Consider the following 21,645-nt stretch of genomic DNA (forward strand, 5'->3'; position numbering starts at 1 on the left):
TAACAAATTATCTTATAGGAGTTTGGGCTGCTGCCTATGTTCTGTGTTATCCAACAATGCTTTGACTTCTATTTACTGAGTTAGACTATTTAGACTATTTTCGATCTTTAATATTATTAAACGATATCTATAATTATAATTATAGTATAAAAGATTTTAGAAATCTTAAAATTTTTAGACTCATTACATTATATTTAACACTAAAATTATTTTTTATTTAACGCTATATTTAGTGTTACATTAAAATACAACGCAATATATAACGTTATACTATAATCCAACACTATATATATAATATAAGATTGGAACATTATAATATAATTTATTCTTTATTCAACATTATATTTAGGGAAAATGATACTGTAGCACATTAAAGTTTCGTCATTTGTCTGATTTGGTCACTAAAGTAATGTTTTTGCGCATTAGACTACTAAACTCGTATTTGAACCGTCAACTAAGCCATTTTTTTCAAAATTAACCGGTTACCAGGTTACAAAGTTGACCTGACATTTAATAATTAATTTATGTTTATCCACCTCATTTAATGGAAGCAAATTACTTCTTGAATTGGACAACTTCAGTCCCCCGAAATCTTGAATTTAGCAAACAACACCCTCTCAGGCTCTATTCCTGATCTAACCTTTCCGCCTTGAAATACAACTTTCATGGAAACCGGTTGACCGGCGAAATCCCGCCGGAGCTACTCTGGCTTCTGAGCTCCAGAATCTTGATCTTTCAAGTAACAATCTTTTAGGAAACATTACCCATTTCAATTTTTGAAAATGGTAACCTCGAAGCTTTAGTTTTTTCTAGCAATTCTTTCACCGGTGGGTTCCTGGAGAAACTGTGCTCGGGGGACTCGAATTTACGCCATTTGTTTATCTCCAGCAACCGTCTTTCCGGCGATTTCCCTTTTCTGGTGCTAATCTGTTCTTCAATCGAAGTGGTGGGCATTTCTGGTAATAACTTTGGAAACGAAATACCGTATGAGATTCACTATCTAAAGAACCTCACTGATCTTTTACTCAACAATAATAGTTTTTCCGGTAGTTTACCTTCTGAAATCGGAAACTTGAGTAATTTGGTGAATCTATATCTATTTGGGAACATGATTACAGGTGAAATTCCTATTGAAATAGGGAAATTAGAGAAGCTATGTGTATTATATCTTTACAATAATCATATTTCAGGAAACATTCCAATTGAGTTCAGGAATTGCTCGATGTTAAATGAATTGATTTTTTTGGGAATCATTTCACGGGTCAGATTTTGGGTACAATTGGGAAGCTCAAGAATCTGGTTTTTCTTCAGCTGAGGCAAAAGGATTTATCGGGTCGGGTTCCATTGAGTTTGGGTTACTACAGAAAGCTTCAAACTTTATCGTTTTGTGATAACAAGCTTTCAGGATCACTTTCAAATACATTTAGGTATCTTTTTGAGCTTTCGTTTCTTAGTCTTTATAATAATTCTTTCGAAGGTCCTCTTCCTGAAACAATCTCTCTTGAAGAATCTCACAATTGTGAATATTTCTCACAATCGATTCTCGGGTTCGATTTCGCCTCTTGTGGGGTCCGATTTGTTGTTGTTGTTCGATTTGACTAATAACAGTTTCTCCGGGTTTATTCCTTCAAAATTAGCGAGGTTGACCAAGCTTTCCGGTGGGATGCCATGAGAGATTGAGAATCTAACTGGCTTAAATGTTCTGAAGCTTCAAAGAAACAATCTCTCCGCAGCTTCGTTTCTTTGTATCCTTTTCCATTTTTTGATTTTGATTTTGGTAGCAATTCATAAGGTTGCTCGAATTAGTACTTCTTTTGATATTAATATATCCAGTTTGTGACATTTTACTTTCATTTGAATTTTGTGTCACAGGTTTTGAACTAGTTTGATGAAGTTTTGGTATGACGTCGATTAATTTCAACTATTTCATTATTCATTTAATTAACTATAATTTGATATTCAAAATGCTCAATTCCACTCTTTAATACTGAATGTCTGAATCCCTACATTTTAAAGAATCAACTTATTGATCGGTTTGTGAAATGGTGAGTTCTACACATCCAAATTTCTTTGATTTATTTGTTTAAAAAGTTATATTTGCATTTTCTTCACAGAGTTTTACATCTTTTGCAGAGAAGGTTATCAAAATTTCCACCTTTGGTGTGTTTAAAATTGGTTTTTAAATTCCACTTTTATCAACAAACAACATTTACTTTTCTAATAAAACAGTAAAAAATAGTTATACATGCATCTCTTGCATTTATGATTTAGCACAACATGAAGGATATGTCACAATCCAACTTGTATTTTCTAAAGACTTCAAACAACAGGCAGTGGATGATAATTGTCGTTTCTGCAGTCTTTCTTGTGCAGAAAGAGTAAGCGTCCCTTTTATCCAAACAGTTTTCATATGTTTTTATAGATGATAGAATTAACTAAAACATTAACAAAGTATACATATAAATTTTTTAAAAAAATGAGGTACATTTTAATTGATATATTGGTTTAAACTTTCAAAACTTGCAGTTATTGGTAAAGATGAAAACTATATTTTTTTTATCCGATGAGGAGATAACCATTTTTCGATACTTTGTTGTCGAAAGTAACTCTTGTGTTTCATTTAGATTATTGTTATACATGTTCTATATGTCGTATGTCCTAACAAAAGAAAAAGTATAACTTATTTTATTAAAGAAAAAAACATAAACTTAAGCAAATGTTAGTACGAGGCATGTACAGATGAGGTGATCAAGAAACCTGAATTTGTCTTCTTGTTAACGATACAATTGCATCATAATTTTTGGGTTAGGTTAATAGAAAGCAATTTTGTTATAACAACTATCTAATTTTTAATAAGAACAACAAAGATGATGTGAAGTTAAAGGTTATCACTTCGGGCTTCTTAATCTCCCCACCCGTTGGTAAAAAGCTATAATTATATACCTTGTATTGTTTAACATATGCGTACGTTTATCTTTTTTCTTTGATGAAAAAAATTAGACTTTTTCTTTTATTAGGACATATATGACCTATAGAACATGTATAATAATAATCGAAATGAAGTAGAAGAGTTACTTTTGACAACAAACTATTGAAAAAAATAATTGTCTCCTAAATACAGTTTCATCTTTACGATAACCGCACGTTTTGAAAGTGTAAGCAAATACATCAATTAAAATATGCTTTATTTTTCTAAAAGTTTTCATGTGTATAATTTGTTAACGTTTTAGTTCTATCAATCAAAACAAGTGAAAAACTGCTTGAACAAAAGGGACTGTAGCATAAGAACGACAAATATCATACAACACATATTGTCTGAAGTCTTTAAAAGTTGATACGAGTTGGATTGTGACATATCCTTCATGTTGTGTTGAATCATGCAAGTATAACTATTACTTCACTATTTTATTAGAAAAGTAATTGTGTTTTCTGACTGTTAAATGTTGTTTGGATAAGGTTAAGGGCTTTGATTAATGATGGAGTGGAATTCTAAAACCCAATTTAAACACACTAGAGGTGGATGTGGAAAAGTTGATAACCTTTTCTACAAAAGATGTGAAACTTTGTGAAGAAAATGTAAATATAACTTTTATTGTATTTTTCTGGGTATTTATAGGGGGAAAATGACTTATAAGTCCAACGAAATATTCAAACTATTCAAAAAACCTCAATTATGTTTTATCTGTTCAAGAAAACTCAACAAACTTAACATTTTGTCTAAAAAAGTCCAACTAACTTATACTTTTGTTTAATTCTCATTATGGTCAACCGACTAATGAAAGTCAACAAATGACGTGGCTTATGACTTGGAATTAAATATCGGAAAATTGACTTGTAAGACCAACGAGGTTTCAAAATTGTTCAAAAAACCTTAATCATGTTTTGTATGTTCAAAAAAATCCAATGAACTTAACCTTTTGTCTAAAAAAAACCTTAATGAACTTACACTTTTGTTCAATTCTTATTAGAGGCAACCAAATTCATTAGGTATATAATTAGTTGGCAAATGACATGACATTATATTTAATGACATGGAATAAACAGATTAGAATTGCCCTTTATATATCGATTTAGGGCTTAGAGAAGAGAAAAACGAACGACGTTTGTGTTCGATCTCTTGTAATGCCTACTACTTCTTCTTCTTTCTTTCAATTGTTGATGTCCAACTCAAGATCTACAAAGAAGATATTTGATGATGCAAACCCTTGTGGATGTGGACGCCCTTCTCGGATTTGGACATCTAGAACGAAGGAGCTTTCAGTTACACTTACCTATCTGTTCGAACAAGCCCTAAACTTTTTCTCTGGATGTGGACGCCCTTCTCGGATTTGGATATCTTGAATAGCTTTGGACATCTAGAACGGAGGAGCTTTCAATAACACTTACCCATATGTTCGAACTTCTTTGTAGATCTTGAGTTGGACATCATCAATTGAGACGAAGAAGAAGAAGTAGCCATTACAAGAGATCGAACACAGATGATGTTCATTTTTCTCTTCTTCAAGCCCTAAATCGATATATAAAAGGGAATTCTTATCTGTTTATTCAATGTCATTAAATATAATGTTTTGTCATTTCCATCTAATTATATACATAAATGAATTTGGTTGCCTCTAATGAGAACTGAACAAAAGTGTAAGTTTGTTGGGTTTTTTTAATAGATAAAACATGATTGAGGTTTTTTGAATAGTTTCAAAACTTCGTTGGTTTTATCAGTCATTTTCCCGATATTTTATTTCACGTCATAGGCCATGTCATTCGTTGACTTTCATTAGCGGGTTGACTCCAATGATAATTAAACAAAAGTGTAAGTTTGACATTTTTAGACAAAATGTTAAGTTCGTTGGGTTTTCTTGAACAAAAAAACATGATTATGGTTTTTTGAACAGTTTAGAACTTTATTGGGCTTATATAAGTCATTTTCCTTTTGTCTTATATATTATAACATTATACGTTATTCAAAATTTCTCACATATGGGCCTACCATGATTTGCATAGTACCAAGTTCACTTGAATTTGTGAACGTACAAATTCACTTGAATTTAAAGATGATAATTTACGTATTTGTTTAAGAATAGTACGATAATGTTCCAAATTCGCTTGGATCGCACTCTAGATTGTGAAATTGATGTTCCAAAAATGTAATTGTCGTGTACATGATCCTGTTTAGATGGTGGATTTGGTGATTCCGATACACCTTCTGGAATCGATTGGGAGCATCGAACCGGAATTTGTAAAGTCACACATTTATTTTAATGTAACCGATACAAAATTGAAAAACCCCTCCACTCTGGAGGCTTTGAAATTTGACTTCATCTATATGGTATTCGATCTTTACTTTGAGTTTCTGCATTTGATTTGGGTCTTTGTAAACAACAAGGGGAGGAGAGAAGGGAGGAAACGGGGCGGTAGGATGGTTGACATTCCACTACGTATGAAATCCATGAACTTGGTAGCCAATTAGATGATAGCTTCAATACGAAACACAACACATAAAGCCTATATATGATGGATGCATTCATATGTCCTCTTAGAAGTTATTACTTTATTGAAAAAATATGTGCTTCAAAAGTTTAAAAGTCATAAACTACAATATTTTTCAAAATTGTTCTTATTAGGATAAAACATAAAAGATTTGTAAACTTAATGTTTTTTTGCAAATTGTATTTCATAGTAACTTGGAAACCTATGATAATAGGTAGCAAGGACAAACAATAGGGATGCATTCATATGTCCTCACTCATTTTGCCAACTCATAACCAAATAAATCCCAAATAACATTTAACTTTCTTTCCAATTTCTTACAATCTCCCTTTGTTTACTTTTTTTAAAAAAAAAACCTCAAAACCAAACAAAAAGTTTACTATACAAAAAAAAAAAAACAAATAATTTTGACATCACAAATAAGCTTATACTTTTAGTCAGTCAGTAATAGCAATAAAATTACCCGTTATACCCTCATCAACATTTTCATTTTCTCCCCTCTCACGCTTGCACCAGCATTTAAACTCACGTATCGGCCCCTCATCTAACACAACCCACGGATGGACCGCCACGTCACCAAGAGTCAACCGCTGAGTTGGATCTGTTCAAAGTAACAAAAAATAAAATTACAAAAATACCCCTCAATTTTCTTTAAAATTACATTTTCTTTATTTACTTGATCGACTAACTAACCTTTGCAGAGAAGACCCTCGAGTAGGTTTTGGAGTTGGGGGTTCATAACATCAGGAAGCCAAATAGTATCATTAACAATCTAAGAAACAAGATGAAATGACATTATTGCCCCTCACAACATTCAATCTAACATGTATTATAAAATGAAAATTGAAAATACCTTATCATATGTATCTTGAAGTGTGTCTCCAAGAAAAGGATATTGTCCAAGAATCATACAGTATAAAGTTACCCCTACTGCCCACGTGTCAGCAGCTTTTCCATGATAAGTTAAACCTATCAAAAACAACAAATAGGAATCTACTTTCACTTTTCTGTTTTTTTTATTATATTTATTACTTTCAATTATTTATTTATTATATTTATTAAAAGAACCTACAATCTATTAAGCCTTAACTTTATTTTTTACTAAAAAAGACCTTGCAATTTTCCATTTGGCCCCTTTTAGACAATAAATTTTTGGAAAAACCCTCAGATTTTCACTTTTTTTCCAAAAAAAGAACAACTTTTTTTGTAAAAAGGGGTTAATCTCATAAAAAACTTTATATTTTCTGTTTTTTTTTCGGATTAAACCTCAGCTTTATTTTTTCATGAAAAACACCTTATATTTTTTCATTTTTTCTGAAAAAAAAAAACCTGCAACATTACTATAATTGGAAAGATTTTTGAAGATAAGAAAGTAGGTTGCTATTTCTTTCCTTTAAACAATTTTGAAATCTGTTAAATGACTATTTTAGCCTTACCTAGACAGCATTCTGGAGCAGTGAAAACAGGAGTTCCAGGAGAACGTCGAAGTTCATCATTTTCATCCTGTTAAAACAAAAGATAAATATGACACCATATTTGTAAAAAAAAAAAAAATCGACAAGGGTAGTTTGGGAATTTGAGTTTATTACCTCAAAAACCTGGCTGACACTGAAATCACCAATCTTTACAGTCCCAGTGGCAGTGACAAGAAGATTATCAGGTTTTATATCACCATGCACGATATTCTAACACAATAAAATAAAAAAATGCAAGATTAATAATTTGTAGCACTTTTTTATGGAATATTAATAAAGGACTAAATACCAATCTTTACACTAATACATAAGAAACAGATCGTTTTGGATTATCCCAAACTATTAAATAGATTTTAATAGCAAAAATAGAAAATTACAAGAAATGTTAACCATAAAAAGACAAACATGAGATACAATGTTTTATTAGAAGACAAAAAAAAGAGGAAGAAACTGAGGAATTTAAAAGAGTTGGTTAAGAAAATTTCAAATTTTAGTGGCAAGTTGGCAATTTTTTCTTAATTTCTAATAAAGAATATATATGCAAGTCTTGTCGACATCTTAAAAAAATAGAACAAAAATACAATTCTTGTCAATTTGAATATGGATAACTTTCTAACACCTGATGAAAATAAGAATAAAAAATAAGAGTATATATAAGAGGACATACATGAGAATGGAGATACATAAGACCAGATACAATATCACGCAAATAACTCCTTGAAACTTGTTCTCCTAAGCCACCTGGAGGTCCAGATCCCTCAAAGACCCATTTGCCCTCGATATATTCAAGAACTGAAAATAAAGATTAAAACTTTTTTTTAAAAAAAATACATAGATTCAAAGGGTCAAAGAAAGTAGTGGTGTTAACTGTTTGCATACCCATGTAGAAATGATCTGTGTTTGGGTCATCAATCACTTCTATCAGATTTACTATGTTTGGATGGTTTAACATTTTCATTATTAAAACCTGCAACTCAGTTTATAATTTATAAAACACATTAAAAGATACACAAGAAGAAATAGAGCAAAAAAAAGGAAAATCTTTAGACACCTCACGAAGAACATCAGTCATGGCAGTTTCTGATGGAGCAACTCTTAGCTTTAACAAATGAGACTTGTGAAATGCCTAAATTCATGTGATTTAACATAAAATTGATCAGAATGGAAGATGAATAATTGAATACCATAAGTCCAAAACTAAATGCATTACCTTAATTGCATAATGCTTCCCATCAACTTGGCTTCTGTAAAGAACTACTTTTCCATAGCTACCAGAGCCGATTTTATACTCACGAACATACTCATTCACCATTTTGTTTCCATTCTCATCCTAAAGAAAAGAAGGGGGGAGATTAGATGTAAGTTTAATTACGATTTTGCCACCATGAAAGAAAGAAGTGAAGAATGAAGATGATTACCTCTGAGCGGATAACTTTGTGTGTTTCCTTGACAGGGAACTCCCTGCAAATCAATCCGTTTTGTGTTCTGTATAAAAGAATGTCTTCTGATCTCTTTGCTGGATTCTTGAATTCAACATGATCATCTTTTTCAGTGTCTGATATGTCATCACCATATGAGCAGTTATCATCATCTTCTTCTTCTTCGTGTTCTTCCTCCTCTTCCTCTTCTTCTACTTCTTCATTTAGAAGTAATTCCTGTGAAATGTGACTCTCAATGTGTGTCCTGGGCCGAGTCTTTTTGTGCTTTTTTCTTAATGAAAATCCAAAGCAACCACAACAGCCCATTTCTGCCACACTTGCTATAGAGTATCCCTTGATAAACATGGATATACTTGAACTATAATAACTTTAACGATCTAGCAAAACACTTTACTAGCTTCAATAGAACAAAACCTGCACAAGAAACAAAATAAGTCTCAAGTTAAACAACCATGCAACGACCAGGTTTCATATGTTTAAGGCTTATGAGACTGGGAATAAGAAATTGAGCTGAGAAATTGAGAATCAAATGAGGTGGATTCAACTTCAAATCAATATGAACATGAATATAAAAAGCCAGATGTTCAATTTGATTGTGTTTGCCTGATACGGAGATTAAGGGGGCGATTATGCCCTAGCTAATTGGATTTGTGGCTGAATTCCAAAGGATGCCATTCAGAAAAATGAAGGATGCAGTTGATCAAATGAACACCATTTCGATTCAAAGCCAACAACATCTCTCACGAACACCTCTTCCAGCTTTCCTGATAACGACAGCAGCCCGCACCAAATTGCAGGCTCGGCTCCACCAAGACAATACCTTAGGACCTTTCCTTTATCCTTCACCAAAACATCCAAATTGAAAAAGCATAAAGAAAAACGCATATAATCATGGACGGTTTAGAGAGAAAGAATAAATAGTAATTGGGGGATTAATTATCAACGACAAGTTGCAAATAGGAGTTTCAGAAAACTCCAAAGAATCATCGATTAAAATAAACAAAAAGAAGATAATAAAAACTAACGAATGAATTATTACCCTGGAATGACGAAAGCAAAATTAGGGCAAAAAAAGGAACGACGAGAATATACTCAAATACGTTGAGCAACGGGAAATTAATCGATTGTTGGGGAAGTAGAAGCAGTAGTTGAAGTTTTCCGATGAATCTGGCGTTGAGAGAGGAATCTAAGGCGGCGCGTTGCGTGCGCGTGAGGGGGAGTTTCTCCTGAGGAGGGACAGCAACAATTTGTTACTTGCGAGGCTGGAACCTTGATGATGATGATGATGATGATGATGGTGGTGGTGGTGGTAAAGTGGAGGATGAGAGGCCCAGGGGTGTTTTGGTAATTTACTATAAAACTGATTAGGGTTTGGATCTTTGGCTCTCATGTCTCTCTCAAGGCAGCAGACTTTTATTTGGCCCCTCGTTTCTTTACCTTTTATTGACATTTTACTATTTCTATTTTTATGGTTACAAATAGTATATTTGTAAAGTTTTGCTTGGGGTTGAATGTGACTGGGGTGGTTTTATTAACATATGGTTGTTTTCTACTTTTGTAGATAATAGTTATAAATTACATTAAAAGTTAGTATATTTTAATATTTACAGTTTGTTAATATTATTTTATTTTGATAAACCAAAAAAATGGAGAATTTCATATATACCATTTTTAAATATCAAAATATGATATTTACCCAATTTAATTTCTAAATATCATATTTATCCTTCATAAAATTTCTAAATACCATATTTAACATTCATAAAATTTCAAAATATCATATATGTCCTTTTTAAATATCAAAATATCATATATGCCCTTCTTAAATATCAAAATATCGTATATGTATTTTTTAAACATTAAAATATCAATGGTAATATCTAAAATATCTTCCATCCACATAATCAACAACAACAAAAACTAAACAATCAAAATATACATTTCATAAAGAGGGTTGAAGATGAATCTTTTTGTTTGTCAAGAGGACGACATTCCAACAATTTAGAAGTTCACATTCCATTATTATAGACGTAAGGATAATATGGTTAAAATTTTTATTTATTATAATAATTCTAAGGTATAAAAAATGATTATAAAATATTACAAACATTATAAAAAATGATTTGGGCAAATATGATATTTTGAAGGTTTATGAAGAGTAAATATGATATTGAGAAATTAAACTGGACAAATATAATATTTTGAAGTTTAAAAATGGCATATATGAAATTCTCTCATTTGTTGTCTATAAAAGAAATCTTCATAACAAACACCATGATTTGTTATTATAGGTTTAGTCGTTAACATAATGATATTTTTTTTAGTAATGCAACCTTATATTTTAGGGATAATGACTAAAAAGGGTAATGTATTTTTTTATTATACATATTTAGTGACTGAGTTTCTTTTTCATTCACAATTACCTCCTTCAACTTGTTAAACTGTACATATTCAGTCCTTATGACCGACTACTCCAGGTTAGCCGGAAAAATGACTTAATAGGGTAGTATATTTCTCACTTTGTACTCAAACATCCAAATATTATGACCCAAAAATTACATTTTTAATTTAAGTAAAAACAGTATTTCTAAAACATTGTTCATACGTCTCGATCAAATAAATATGTTGATCATCATAAAAATCAGAGTATGTTACATAAACAGAATTCATATGGTGTGTGCGATGCAGTCAACCCGAGCCCTTCCCCTTGGAACCGGAAGTACGTGAAACATAAACTAAAAATCGTATGCACAAAGCTTAGTGAGTTCCCCAAGATACCGCATACCAAACATATCATATAACAGGCCCCGCCCAATGAGATACGGACCCCACTCACACTCACATAATGGGCCCCACCCACACTCGCATAACGGGCCCTGCCCAATGAGATATGGGCCCCGCCAACACTCGCAATACGGGCCCCGCCCAAATAAACATACATATACAAGCACATAGAAGTATCACACAGACTGTAAGTATATCAACATAACCAATCAAGGGTCGGCCTTGGTGCCTTAGACCTGCTAAACCCAGTGAAGAAACTCACCTTGAAAAGCTGAATGAAACGAAGGATCCCTGACTGCTGGTCCTACAGCTCCCTAAGCTATCAATTGGCAAATAAAAACTAATTAACATTTGGGATCTACATCATAACCAAAAATCCCTACTTTGGGTAGAAAGACTATTTTACCCCCAACATAACTTAGTCCAAGAATGAAGCCCTTAACCACAGTCCAATGGGCCCATAAGTTAAATAACTCGTCAAGGCCCAAAATATGGCCTAATTTCCAATTGGGCTCAATCCCTTCACATGGGCCTTAACCCAATGCCCAATAATACTCCCTTAGCCCAAAGGTTCGATTTTAGATGGCCCACTAAGGCCCAAAACAACAATGTCCATGGAAGTAGCCCAAACGAGGCCCAAATGACGCAAAGCCCAATTCATTGAGTACATGGGACATACTCAACTATACACTAAGTGTACAGGCTACATGGCTTGTACGTTGCGCGTATGAGCTTGTACGCCCAACTTACTCACTCATTAAGCCATATTTCCAATAAGCTCTTAAACCCTTTAGACTAAGGGTCCCAATCACAGATATGAGTCATATGAAGTATCTTAAACCATAAATTCGTGAATTTGGTGGCTTTGCATGCCCCAAATGAACCCAATCTCGAAATATCACACATTACTTCCATAAAATGAACTCAACCTCATGCATTGGTGGTTCAAAGCTCCAAAGATGGCAACTTTATGACTCTGGGACCAAAAGAACACCAAGAGTACCAACTCTAAGCTTCTGAAATGACAATAATCCACAAGATCTCATCCATGTGACCAAAAGGGTCCAAAAACTCAAACAAATGAGATCTACGCATTAACAAAGCAAGTTATGAGCTTTATACCTCAAATGAATGCCAAATAATGATGATAACCAGGATATTCAAGCTTAAACTCCAACAACTCTCATTCACCAACTTCTTTTTCTTCTTCCTTTCGAGGCACCAGACTACAAAAATGCACCCCACAAGGTCAAGAACACACCAAGATGATAAAGGGTTCGATATTAGGGCATCTAGACAATAGAGGTTGATAAGGAGGCTAACACATTGGACTTAATGAAATTATATAGGGCTTCAACCCTAGAAATTAGGGTTTTTAGTCTGGCCACGTACGTTGTGCATACAACCTTATACGTTGCGCGTACGTGCACGCCTCCGCGTTTCCTTATGATCCTTCTATGCCCTGCGTAAACCAGGATTACGCCCAACATACGGCCTCAACTAAGCCCACACATAGAGGCCCAAATCCTCTAAGCCCAACATAACTTACATGCTTTGACAATAAAATAAATGATTAAATAAATAATACCTTGGAACCATCGGGTATTACATGTACACATTTAGTCCTTAATATTTTTGTAGACATTTAGTCCTTAATATATTTTTTTGTTGCAAAATAAGTCATTTTTGTTTTTTGTACTCATTCAGTACTTATGAATGATTTTCTTTAGTTTTTTTTTTCTCACGACATCTTACGTGGGACAATCATTAATGAGGTGTTTGAGACTTTTGATGTTTATGTCCATCGCGATCTCGACTACTTTGTTGCTTAGGTCATGTGTTCTGAACGTCATAACTTCTTCATATAATCTTGAATTTTAACGATGTTTATATCCATGCGTTCATATTGTAGTCTATTACAACTTTTGTTTAGATTACTCCCGTTACAAAATAATATATTTGTACTTAAGATCTTTATATTCATATGTTTTTTATGAATGCACGTATAAATGTTTTTTTTTAATCGTAACTAAAAATATATTACATTCTAACGGGAGTAATCTTAACGAAAGTTGTAGTAGACTCAAACACCGAACATGTGGATATAAAGATCGTTACAATCTGATATTGTATGAAGAAGTTACGACGTTCAGAACACAAGACCTAAGCCAAACTACAAAACCTACACAACCAAGCAATTGAGATCGCGATGTACATAATCATCAACAACCCCAAACACCTCATCAATGTTTGTCCCACGTAAGATGTCGTGAGAAAAACCTACAGAAATCATTCATAAGTATTAGATGAGTACAAAAACAAAAAGGACTTATTTTGAAAGAAAAAAAAGTTTAAGGACTAAATGTGTACAAAAATATTAACGACTAGATGTGTACAAAATGAGAAATATATTACCCTATTAAGTCATTTTTCTCGGTTAACCTAGAGTAACTGGTCATAAAGACTTAATGTGTATAGTTTAACAAATTGAAGGGTAAAATGTAGACGAAATAAAAAAACTCAGTGACTAAATATGTACAAATTGAAAAATATATATGACCATTTTAAGTCTTTATCCCTATATTTTATTATCTTTATTTTTTAATCTGAAAGTTAAAAAATTGTACTTATAATTAACCTTAAGTTGACCGAAAAGATTGCACAAGCTCCAAAACCAAGCAGTGATGGTCATGATAGTAGGGGCAAACTTTAATCGTGACGATAAGAAAGTGGAAGATTAGATTGAAGCATTACAAAACGTTAATTCTTGGAACAACTTACATTTAAAAACCATACGTAAAGTAACCCTTAAACCTTCAAATCAAACATGGTGGTGGACTTCTGGGAATCTAAAAATGATTTGCAGGTGTCAGGTGAAATGTGTATAATTTATTGATGGAAATGATTCTAAGCTTGAGGCCAAACTTATATACGATAATTAGGGAATCGACTTATTTGTAAAAGTGATTGATAAGATAGCAAAGTGAATGAACATAGACTTCTCATGTAGAAGCCACTTAAGATGATAATGAAATATATCAAATTTTTATGTGTCAGATGATACTTTCATACTTGTAATAAAATTCATGGAAAAAAGATCAGAAAATTAGTCATTCTACATAGAGCCAATAACATCCTTTAACAAGTCCACAAAAAATAATTTTTTGGAACGACATCAATATAATAAAAAGCTAGCTAGAGGCTAGAAAACAAAAACAACTAGTTTAATAGTGGGTTTTGCAACCATGCTATAAAAAATCTAGACTTACAATTTCTAAAAGAAAACCAAATAAACGAAAAAGACACCAAATCGTCAAACAACCAATCCTTCTTGTAAGTCTTCCTGCCATAAATAACATTTTTCCGATACAATCGTAACACCCTAAGTAACGTACCCGAAATTCAGGGCCGGTCCAAAGGTTTTAGTTGCCCTGGGCGAAAAAACTTAAAAATGCCCCAATACTTGTATTAAATCTATATCATAGTTAACTTTAGAAATTTCAAAAAGTTCACTAAGTTTCCCTGTAACGTAATTGATTCTAAAAAAACGAGTCAAACAAAACTAGTAATTGTGAAGCAGGAAAACGAAATCCAGATACATTAAACTATTAAACTGTGAACAACACCCCAAATGTCATTATCTTAAAAGTCAATATAATAATAAAAATAGAAAACAAAAATGCCAACTCTTTCAAAAAATGTAATATAATCTCAAAACTGGAAAAAAGGAATTTTGTCAGCAACAAAACACTGCTAGAATTGTAGCAACACCCAATTAAGGCAATCAACTTCAATGGCATAATCAACTTCAAGGGCATAATAGTCCAACTAATCCCTTTAATATGCTTTGAAACTAAACTCAACGTGACTTTAAATTGACAATATTAACTAAATACACTTATGTGATGCAGAGGCTATAACATCATGAGCTGAATCGTCAATGACGTACAGGGTAGACACCTTTAAAATCCAAGCCAAACCAAACCAAACTTGGCAAACATTACACCGCAACTGAGTAAAAATCCAAAAGCAAAAAACATAACACCAAATAAGAGGAATTGACATCTAGAAAAGCTAATCAACAAATTAAGAATCAGGGAATTACGTAGCAATAGGGGCACGAAATCCATAATAAGAGCCATACAGGAGAATACTTCCATTCCAAATATGATGAGTTCCAGATCGCAGAGAAGAGAGTCACAAAAATCAAAACTAGAAAGGGTATCCAGAAAATGAATATAAAAATTAAAGAGGAGAATTTAGAGAAATCGAGAGACGAGATAGGAAAGTTTATACAAATTATGGTTCTTGTTTTCTTGACAGAAATCGGTTGCTTATTCGAATAAGAGCCAATTGATTCCTCGTCTTCTGCATCTGGCATTTCGATTTTCTAGGTGACGATTGGGAAGACGGAAACCTAAACCAGACTCCATGAATTGAAGCGAGTAAGCCTCTAATCGACACAGATCAGAGATGTTGAAGTCATTTGGGCTGAAAACTTATAATATTAACACGATGGACTAAACTTATGCCTCATGCCCTCACCTTTCTACTGCCCTGGGCCACTGCCCAACTCGCCCGGGTATTGGGCCGGCCCTGCCGAAATTATATCCATAATCGCCCTTTTGCAATGTAATGCCCTTTGCTCATTGATCCAAACAGCCAATTGATTAAATTATGTAGGAATAATATCACGGTAATGTACGAAAACAAACGAGAAAAAAAAATAGAAAAACTGAGACATGTGTTTAACACATTGTCCTTAAAACAAATTAATCCACTACCAGGTGTTTGTTTCCCATGATACAACAGTTTGAAGTGGCTCTTCAAGACCACCCGGACCCTCAATAGGCGTAGATTATACCTTTCATATGACAAAAAAATGAAGAAGACAAAATGGAGAAGAAGAGATTTTTGGTTACATTCTTTGTGTGTCTATAATGGTGGAGGAATAATTGTATTTATACTACCATACCATAACCAACAAACAATTGAATTGTCATTAAAACACAATTTGTAACCTACATTATATTTAATATCATTCTTAATTACGAGTTGTAACCGATAATTGAACATCAATTTTCGATTATATACTATTCAACCCTCAACTTTAGTGATTAGTTTCAATTCACCAATTGTTTTTTCAATAATCCCCCACATGAATTGAACTTGATCAAACATTTTCAAGTTACTTAGATAAAATCTAGTAGTTGAATCATGCATGGATAGTAGTTAGGTGTTACCCTTTGAACCTTCCCTTAAGATACATATTTATTTTACTAACTGACCAGTAGACTTGATGTCCTTGAACTGTTCTGCCATTTGTGTAAATAATTAATATGTGTCTCATATGATTCTCCCTGACCTAATTAAGATCTCATTGATGTATCCGTTATGGTCATGGACACTTTCCTAGTTTGTAAGAGCTCTTAGGAATGTGCTCATACAATTCCTTCTGAAGCGACCCCACTTCTCTCTCACGTAGGTGATTCTATAATAATCATTAAACGTTGTAATGATTCACAAGTGTTAGGAATGGATTGACCCCCACAATGATTTAGGAATGGGTTGGGGTTGACCCCCACAATGATTTACAAATGTTATATGTAAGTAGGTTGTCCCATTAAACCTAGGACTTAGGATCTCCAGTCAACTAGGTGGTTTTCCTTCGCAATAACTTATTGATCTATGGGTTTTAGTCCCATTCCTCATAACGACCTTGCATTCCAAGCATTTATTTAGTAGATCTGCAATCCTATTTTGACTTTCTGTAGTCATTAAAGATAATTCATCTTGAGAGTTGTTGTTGACTGGTGTTATGTCTTTGACAAATATGTCTAGACTCACCATTTTTTACATCATCATGTACATATATAGGGGTTATTGGCTCATCATGGGATGTCTCCAAAGAACTTAAAAATCCCTTTAGTTCATTGTCCAACCTTGGATAAGCTTGGAAATTCGTTCTCCTGATTTTCCAACAAATGTTGACTATTATCAATATGGTTATTACTACACCATAGTTACCAATATTGAATATGCATAATTGTGTCAACATAATATGATAAACATATGTACTACATGTATATGTGAATCCACAATAACATTGGCCAAATGTAATTATGAATATTCCATACATGAGTTTTCTTGCAAATATCGTATTTTTCCATGCAATTTCTTGCTTTAACCATCTACATGTTAAATTCTCATAGGCATCCTATCTCAAGGATCATATTATGTCATAAAATAAAATATCACTTTAAAGTGTCATTTATATGGATCTGTTTCATCACATCTACTGATGTTCAATGACATATTCGAACTTTTGATACCCGTTGTTCCAAAGCTTGCATAAATCATATAATGACTTTACGACTCATACATTTTGTTGCTTTCCCTCGGGTAAGATAACTGCTTGGCAGTTCCATGTAGATTTATACTTGTAAAACTATGTTTAGAAGTTTTAGTTTCATAATAGAATGATATGCTTCCAAATTTTGAGAACTTACAACCATGTATAATTATCAAGACATTCTTATGTTTGTAATCCAAACATATATTTCAAATATATCATCAGCTCTTACTTTTCATTTGAAAACCCACTAAAACAATATGATTTCTCAAGCTTAATAATTCAAACGATAGAACCATTATTAGTTTTTACAACTTAATATAATATGATCTTCTAATAAATGATCTTAATATTTCAAATTTGTAACATCCGGATTCCCAGGTACATTATTTATTCTTTATTTTGGAGGGACTCGGCGCGTTGATGCTTAGACTCGCCGAGTAGAGTCGCGAATTCCATCCGGGTTAATGACCAGACTCGACGAGTCGACTAGTGGACTCGGCGAGTCCGTGCTGTTTAATGAAGCCCTAATTCTCGGGGATTGAGACCTATTTAAAGGGGCTTATAGCCACCAATTGCGGCTACCAGACCCTTGAGTGAAACCCTAAGCGATCTAGAGCGTTTGTGAGGAAGAAGAGGCCATTTTTGATCCTTGTGTGGGTGTTTTTGCAAGAAGAAGGTGACCAAGGCAAGAGGGAGCTGAAGAGGGTGCTATTATGTGGATTTCACAACCTAAGGACTTCATATTGAGGTATATATTCGATCCTTCTTCAGTTTTGGGTGTTAATCCTTGAGAGTTAGGGTTTCTAGCCCATTTAGAGTGTGAATGATGGAGCAATTGGTCCCTTCTTGTGTTGAGGCTTCGGATCAGGATCCAAAGAGGTCCAGAGACCTTAACGCCTTGATCTTTATGGGTGACATTGGGTGATATGAGCTTAGGGGTGGCATATTGAGGCCATTTCTTCAAATAGAGCCATTGGGTCTTTGCATGGGCATCAAGATCCAGACTTTTCGTGTTTATATTGCTTAAGGAGGCCAGATTTATGGGTTAGAGGAACGGATCTGACCTCAGGAGGTCATTTGAGTTGAGCATGGCATGAACTCGCCGAGTCCCAAGAACAGACTCGTCAAGTAGGGTTAGGGTTTCCCGTAGTTCACTAAGTGAGTAACTTGCCGAGTTGGGGGAATGACTCGGTGATTCAGAGGGAAATAGAGGACTGGAGTTCAATGCGGAACTCGCCGAGTTCATAATGGGACTCGACGAGTTGAGTCGGGGTGGCCCCGCGATTCATGTCAGGTGTAACCCGTCGAGCAGGGGAAAGACTCGACGTGTCATGCGAGACTAGAGGAATAGTGGACACATGTAGACTCGCCGAGTCGCCCTAGTGCACTTGGCGAGTCGGGTCAAAGTTTGACCGTTAACTTTTGTTGACTTTGAGGGTTTGGTCAACAATAGGGTCTTTGTGTCAAGAAAGGGGTAAAATGGTCTTTTACCCTTCTGGGGTGCCAATAGAGGGTAGAGTCTAGTCTCGAGAGTTATACTTATGAGGGTATTTACTTTATGCAATTAGGCGGAGGCTAGACCGTATTTCTACCGAGTCAGATATTTACTGAGACATCTGAGGTGAGTTTTCTCACTATACTTTACCTAGAGTGGTAACAGAGTTATGTGACAGAGTTATTGTATGCTATCTATGTGATGTGTGGCACTGCATTATTTCTATGTGATTTATGTTGTGTGTATATCAGAGTTCGGACCGGAAGGTCCACAGAGCTAGGACCAGAGGGTCCACAGAGTTGGGGCCCAAGGGCCCACAAAGTTATAGTCTCGAGTGGCTAATATGTGTTATATGTGGTATTTTTAGAATTATGTGCCAGGGTATTTGTAGGCTATTTATGTGTGGAGATTTATTGTGATATGTGATATGCATGATTCAGAGTTATCAGAATTAGGACCTTTGGGTCCATAGAGTTAGGGCCAGAGGGTCCTCATAGAGTTGGGACTGGAAGGTCCCACTGAGACACACTGACCGGAGGGTCAACAAAGTTATATAATGAGTGGCTAATATGTGTTAGAGTGGTATTTTGGGGAACTCACTAAGCTTCGTGCTTACAGTGTTTTGTGTTATATGTTTCAGGTTTTCTCAGGATCACGGGACGGCACCGGCTCGATTGTACACACCAGAGGAAGCGTTTGTTTTGAGGATCTTGGTTAACTGATTGAACAAAAGAGTCATGTATTGTAATTTAAACAAAATGGGATTTTTATGAAAAGTGTTAAAGAGATAAGCGATTTTAAATGAAAATTTAGTTTTGAAAATTTCGGTGTTACAAGTTGGTATCAGAGCCTTGGTTTGAGGGATTCGGATGCACCTTCGGGTAAATCTGGACTCAAACTGAGGAAGTAAGAAAAGTTTTCAAAGAAATGATTTTCTAAAAGTGAATAAGAGTTCAAAGAGAAAGCGAGAATGTGCAGTGTGGACAATCAGCCAGAGCCCGAACGGTGATTTCCCAAAATACCCTTACTTTTGTGTTATGAGATATTTATGATGCATTTTATGAGATATTATGCATGCTAGAGATAGGCTAGGTACTTCATATCTTAGGACTAGAGTGGCCTGATTTGTGATGCCTTAGCCTAGGAGTTGCTGTGCTTTTGAGTATGTGATGAGTGAGAGCATTCAGTTGGAATCCTTTTAGGGGATTTGAGTAGAGGAGTAATCTAGGAGAGATGCCTAGATGAGTATCGTGGTGCTTATCGAAAGAATAGTTAGAACCCGCGAGGGGTAGAGTTGCAGAGTTCGGTGGTGCTTTCGAGGATGAGCAGAGCAAGCAGAGTTATCAACCAGAGTGAGTCCTATGTATTCTTCGATGCTCGAATGTTGCTTGCTTCATGCTTTGTGGAACTCTCGATGATGGGAGTCAGCTACCAAGTGAATATGACGATATTTAGGAGGTAGATGGCTAGCATCATTAGGAGCTCTTCAGTAGCTGATGGCGGAGAAGTGGGAGGACCATGGAAGAGCCTAGGGAGTAAACTTAGCCAGATGAGTACGCTGGCGGAGTAGAGCATTTCGCTGAGGAACGAGCACGCATGGAGGAATTAGTGAACGAAAAGGTTGAGCAGCTACTTAGGAGCTCTGGGATGGTCTGTGTGGAAAGTATGGGTAGATGTGGCAGGTAGTATGTGCCCGTACTACCAAAAGCAGAGGACCCATACTCGATATAGGGATTATTCTGAAGGTTCTAAGTAGCAGATTGAGGAGTGATGCTATGGTTCGAGTACCATATATCGGAGTAGATCGAGGAGTGATGTTATGGTTCGAGTACCACACATCGGGGCAGATTGAGGAATAATGTTACGGTTCAAGAGCAGATTGAGTAGTGATGTTATGGTTCGAGTACCATGCATTGTAGAAGATTGAGAAGAGATGTCATGGGCTGAGTACCATGGTTCTTAGCAAATGATGTTTGTGATTCTCCGGTTGTTTGGTTAGGATTGACTGATGGAGTTTGGACGCGATGGGGTTTTAGGCCTGAGGGCCATGATTGAGTCCGAAGAGGCATCTCTGAGAGGGAGGTCGAGAGCACTTTAGAGTATTTTGGTAAGATGTCAAATGTAGTCGCAAGACTCAGGGATTAGTAGAAAGGGCATTTATGGAAGATTGCGGTTTGAGTGAGCAATCAACCGATGGAGGAGATGTCACCTTCGGTAACCTGATGGGTGCTATTTATGTTTCCTGTGGGAAACAGGAGAGGCGTGAGATTTCAGTTTGGGGTTTAGGAGTAAACCCTACGGGTTGTCATCGATGACGATTCTTCCACCAGAGTATCAGGCAGCATGACTGCCGCGAGTAAATGATCTACCATGAGTAGGTAGTTAGTGGTGACTGAGATGGTCAAGGACCACATTACACCCTAATTGAGTATAGTAGGGTGTGTGGTAGCGGTATCAGTGGGTAATCCAGACGAGTATATCAGAACGGTGGCTCTTCTGTCTTTGATGGGTATTGAGTATGGTGGAGTCTCTGTTCTTGTGATGATTCATGTGTTGGAACGGGGGTTGAGAAGTTGAGGATGAAGAGTATGATGATTTATTGTTTAAGTCTAA

General features: G+C 34.9%; 1 protein-coding gene and 1 long non-coding RNA gene across 2 annotated transcripts; one reads left to right on the forward strand and one right to left on the reverse strand.

The window, feature by feature from the left end:
• Window positions 1–542: 542 nt before the first annotated feature.
• LOC145058811 (uncharacterized) lies at window positions 543–1,853 on the forward strand. Its single transcript, XR_013686529.1, has 2 exons — window positions 543–1,118; window positions 1,191–1,853. It is a non-coding gene; the product is annotated as an uncharacterized LOC145058811 (long non-coding RNA).
• A 3,903-nt stretch (window positions 1,854–5,756) lies between these two features.
• Window positions 5,757–9,795, reverse strand: LOC145058810 (serine/threonine-protein kinase GRIK1-like). Its single transcript, XM_079006699.1, has 12 exons — window positions 9,438–9,795; window positions 9,002–9,238; window positions 8,378–8,812; window positions 8,170–8,289; window positions 8,011–8,085; window positions 7,839–7,926; window positions 7,627–7,751; window positions 7,074–7,169; window positions 6,921–6,987; window positions 6,338–6,453; window positions 6,178–6,256; window positions 5,757–6,085 (listed from the first exon to the last, which is right to left on the reverse strand). The coding sequence occupies exons 3-12, from the start codon at window positions 8,741–8,743 to the stop codon at window positions 5,922–5,924; spliced, it is 1,296 nt and encodes a 431-aa protein (XP_078862825.1). The 5' UTR covers window positions 8,744–8,812; window positions 9,002–9,238; window positions 9,438–9,795; the 3' UTR covers window positions 5,757–5,921.
• Between the last annotated feature and the right edge of the window lie 11,850 nt (window positions 9,796–21,645).

This window comes from Lactuca serriola, chromosome 6, assembly GCF_051521515.1.
Source record: "Lactuca serriola cultivar US96UC23 chromosome 6, Lser_US96UC23_V15, whole genome shotgun sequence".
Taxonomy (NCBI): Eukaryota; Viridiplantae; Streptophyta; class Magnoliopsida; order Asterales; family Asteraceae; genus Lactuca; species Lactuca serriola.

Bases quoted from the DNA above. Each gene is read 5' to 3' on its own strand.
- LOC145058810 (XM_079006699.1), bottom strand. From the start codon at position 8,743: ATGTTTATCAAGGGATACTCTATAGCAAGTGTGGCAGAAATGGGCTGT. The intron at 7,752-7,838 runs GTATGCAAACAG...CTTTATTTTCAG, and splicing joins CACAGATCATTTCTACATGG to TTCTTGAATATATCGAGGGC. The intron at 6,988-7,073 runs GTAATAAACTCA...TTGTTTTAACAG, and splicing joins GTGTCAGCCAGGTTTTTGAG to GATGAAAATGATGAACTTCG.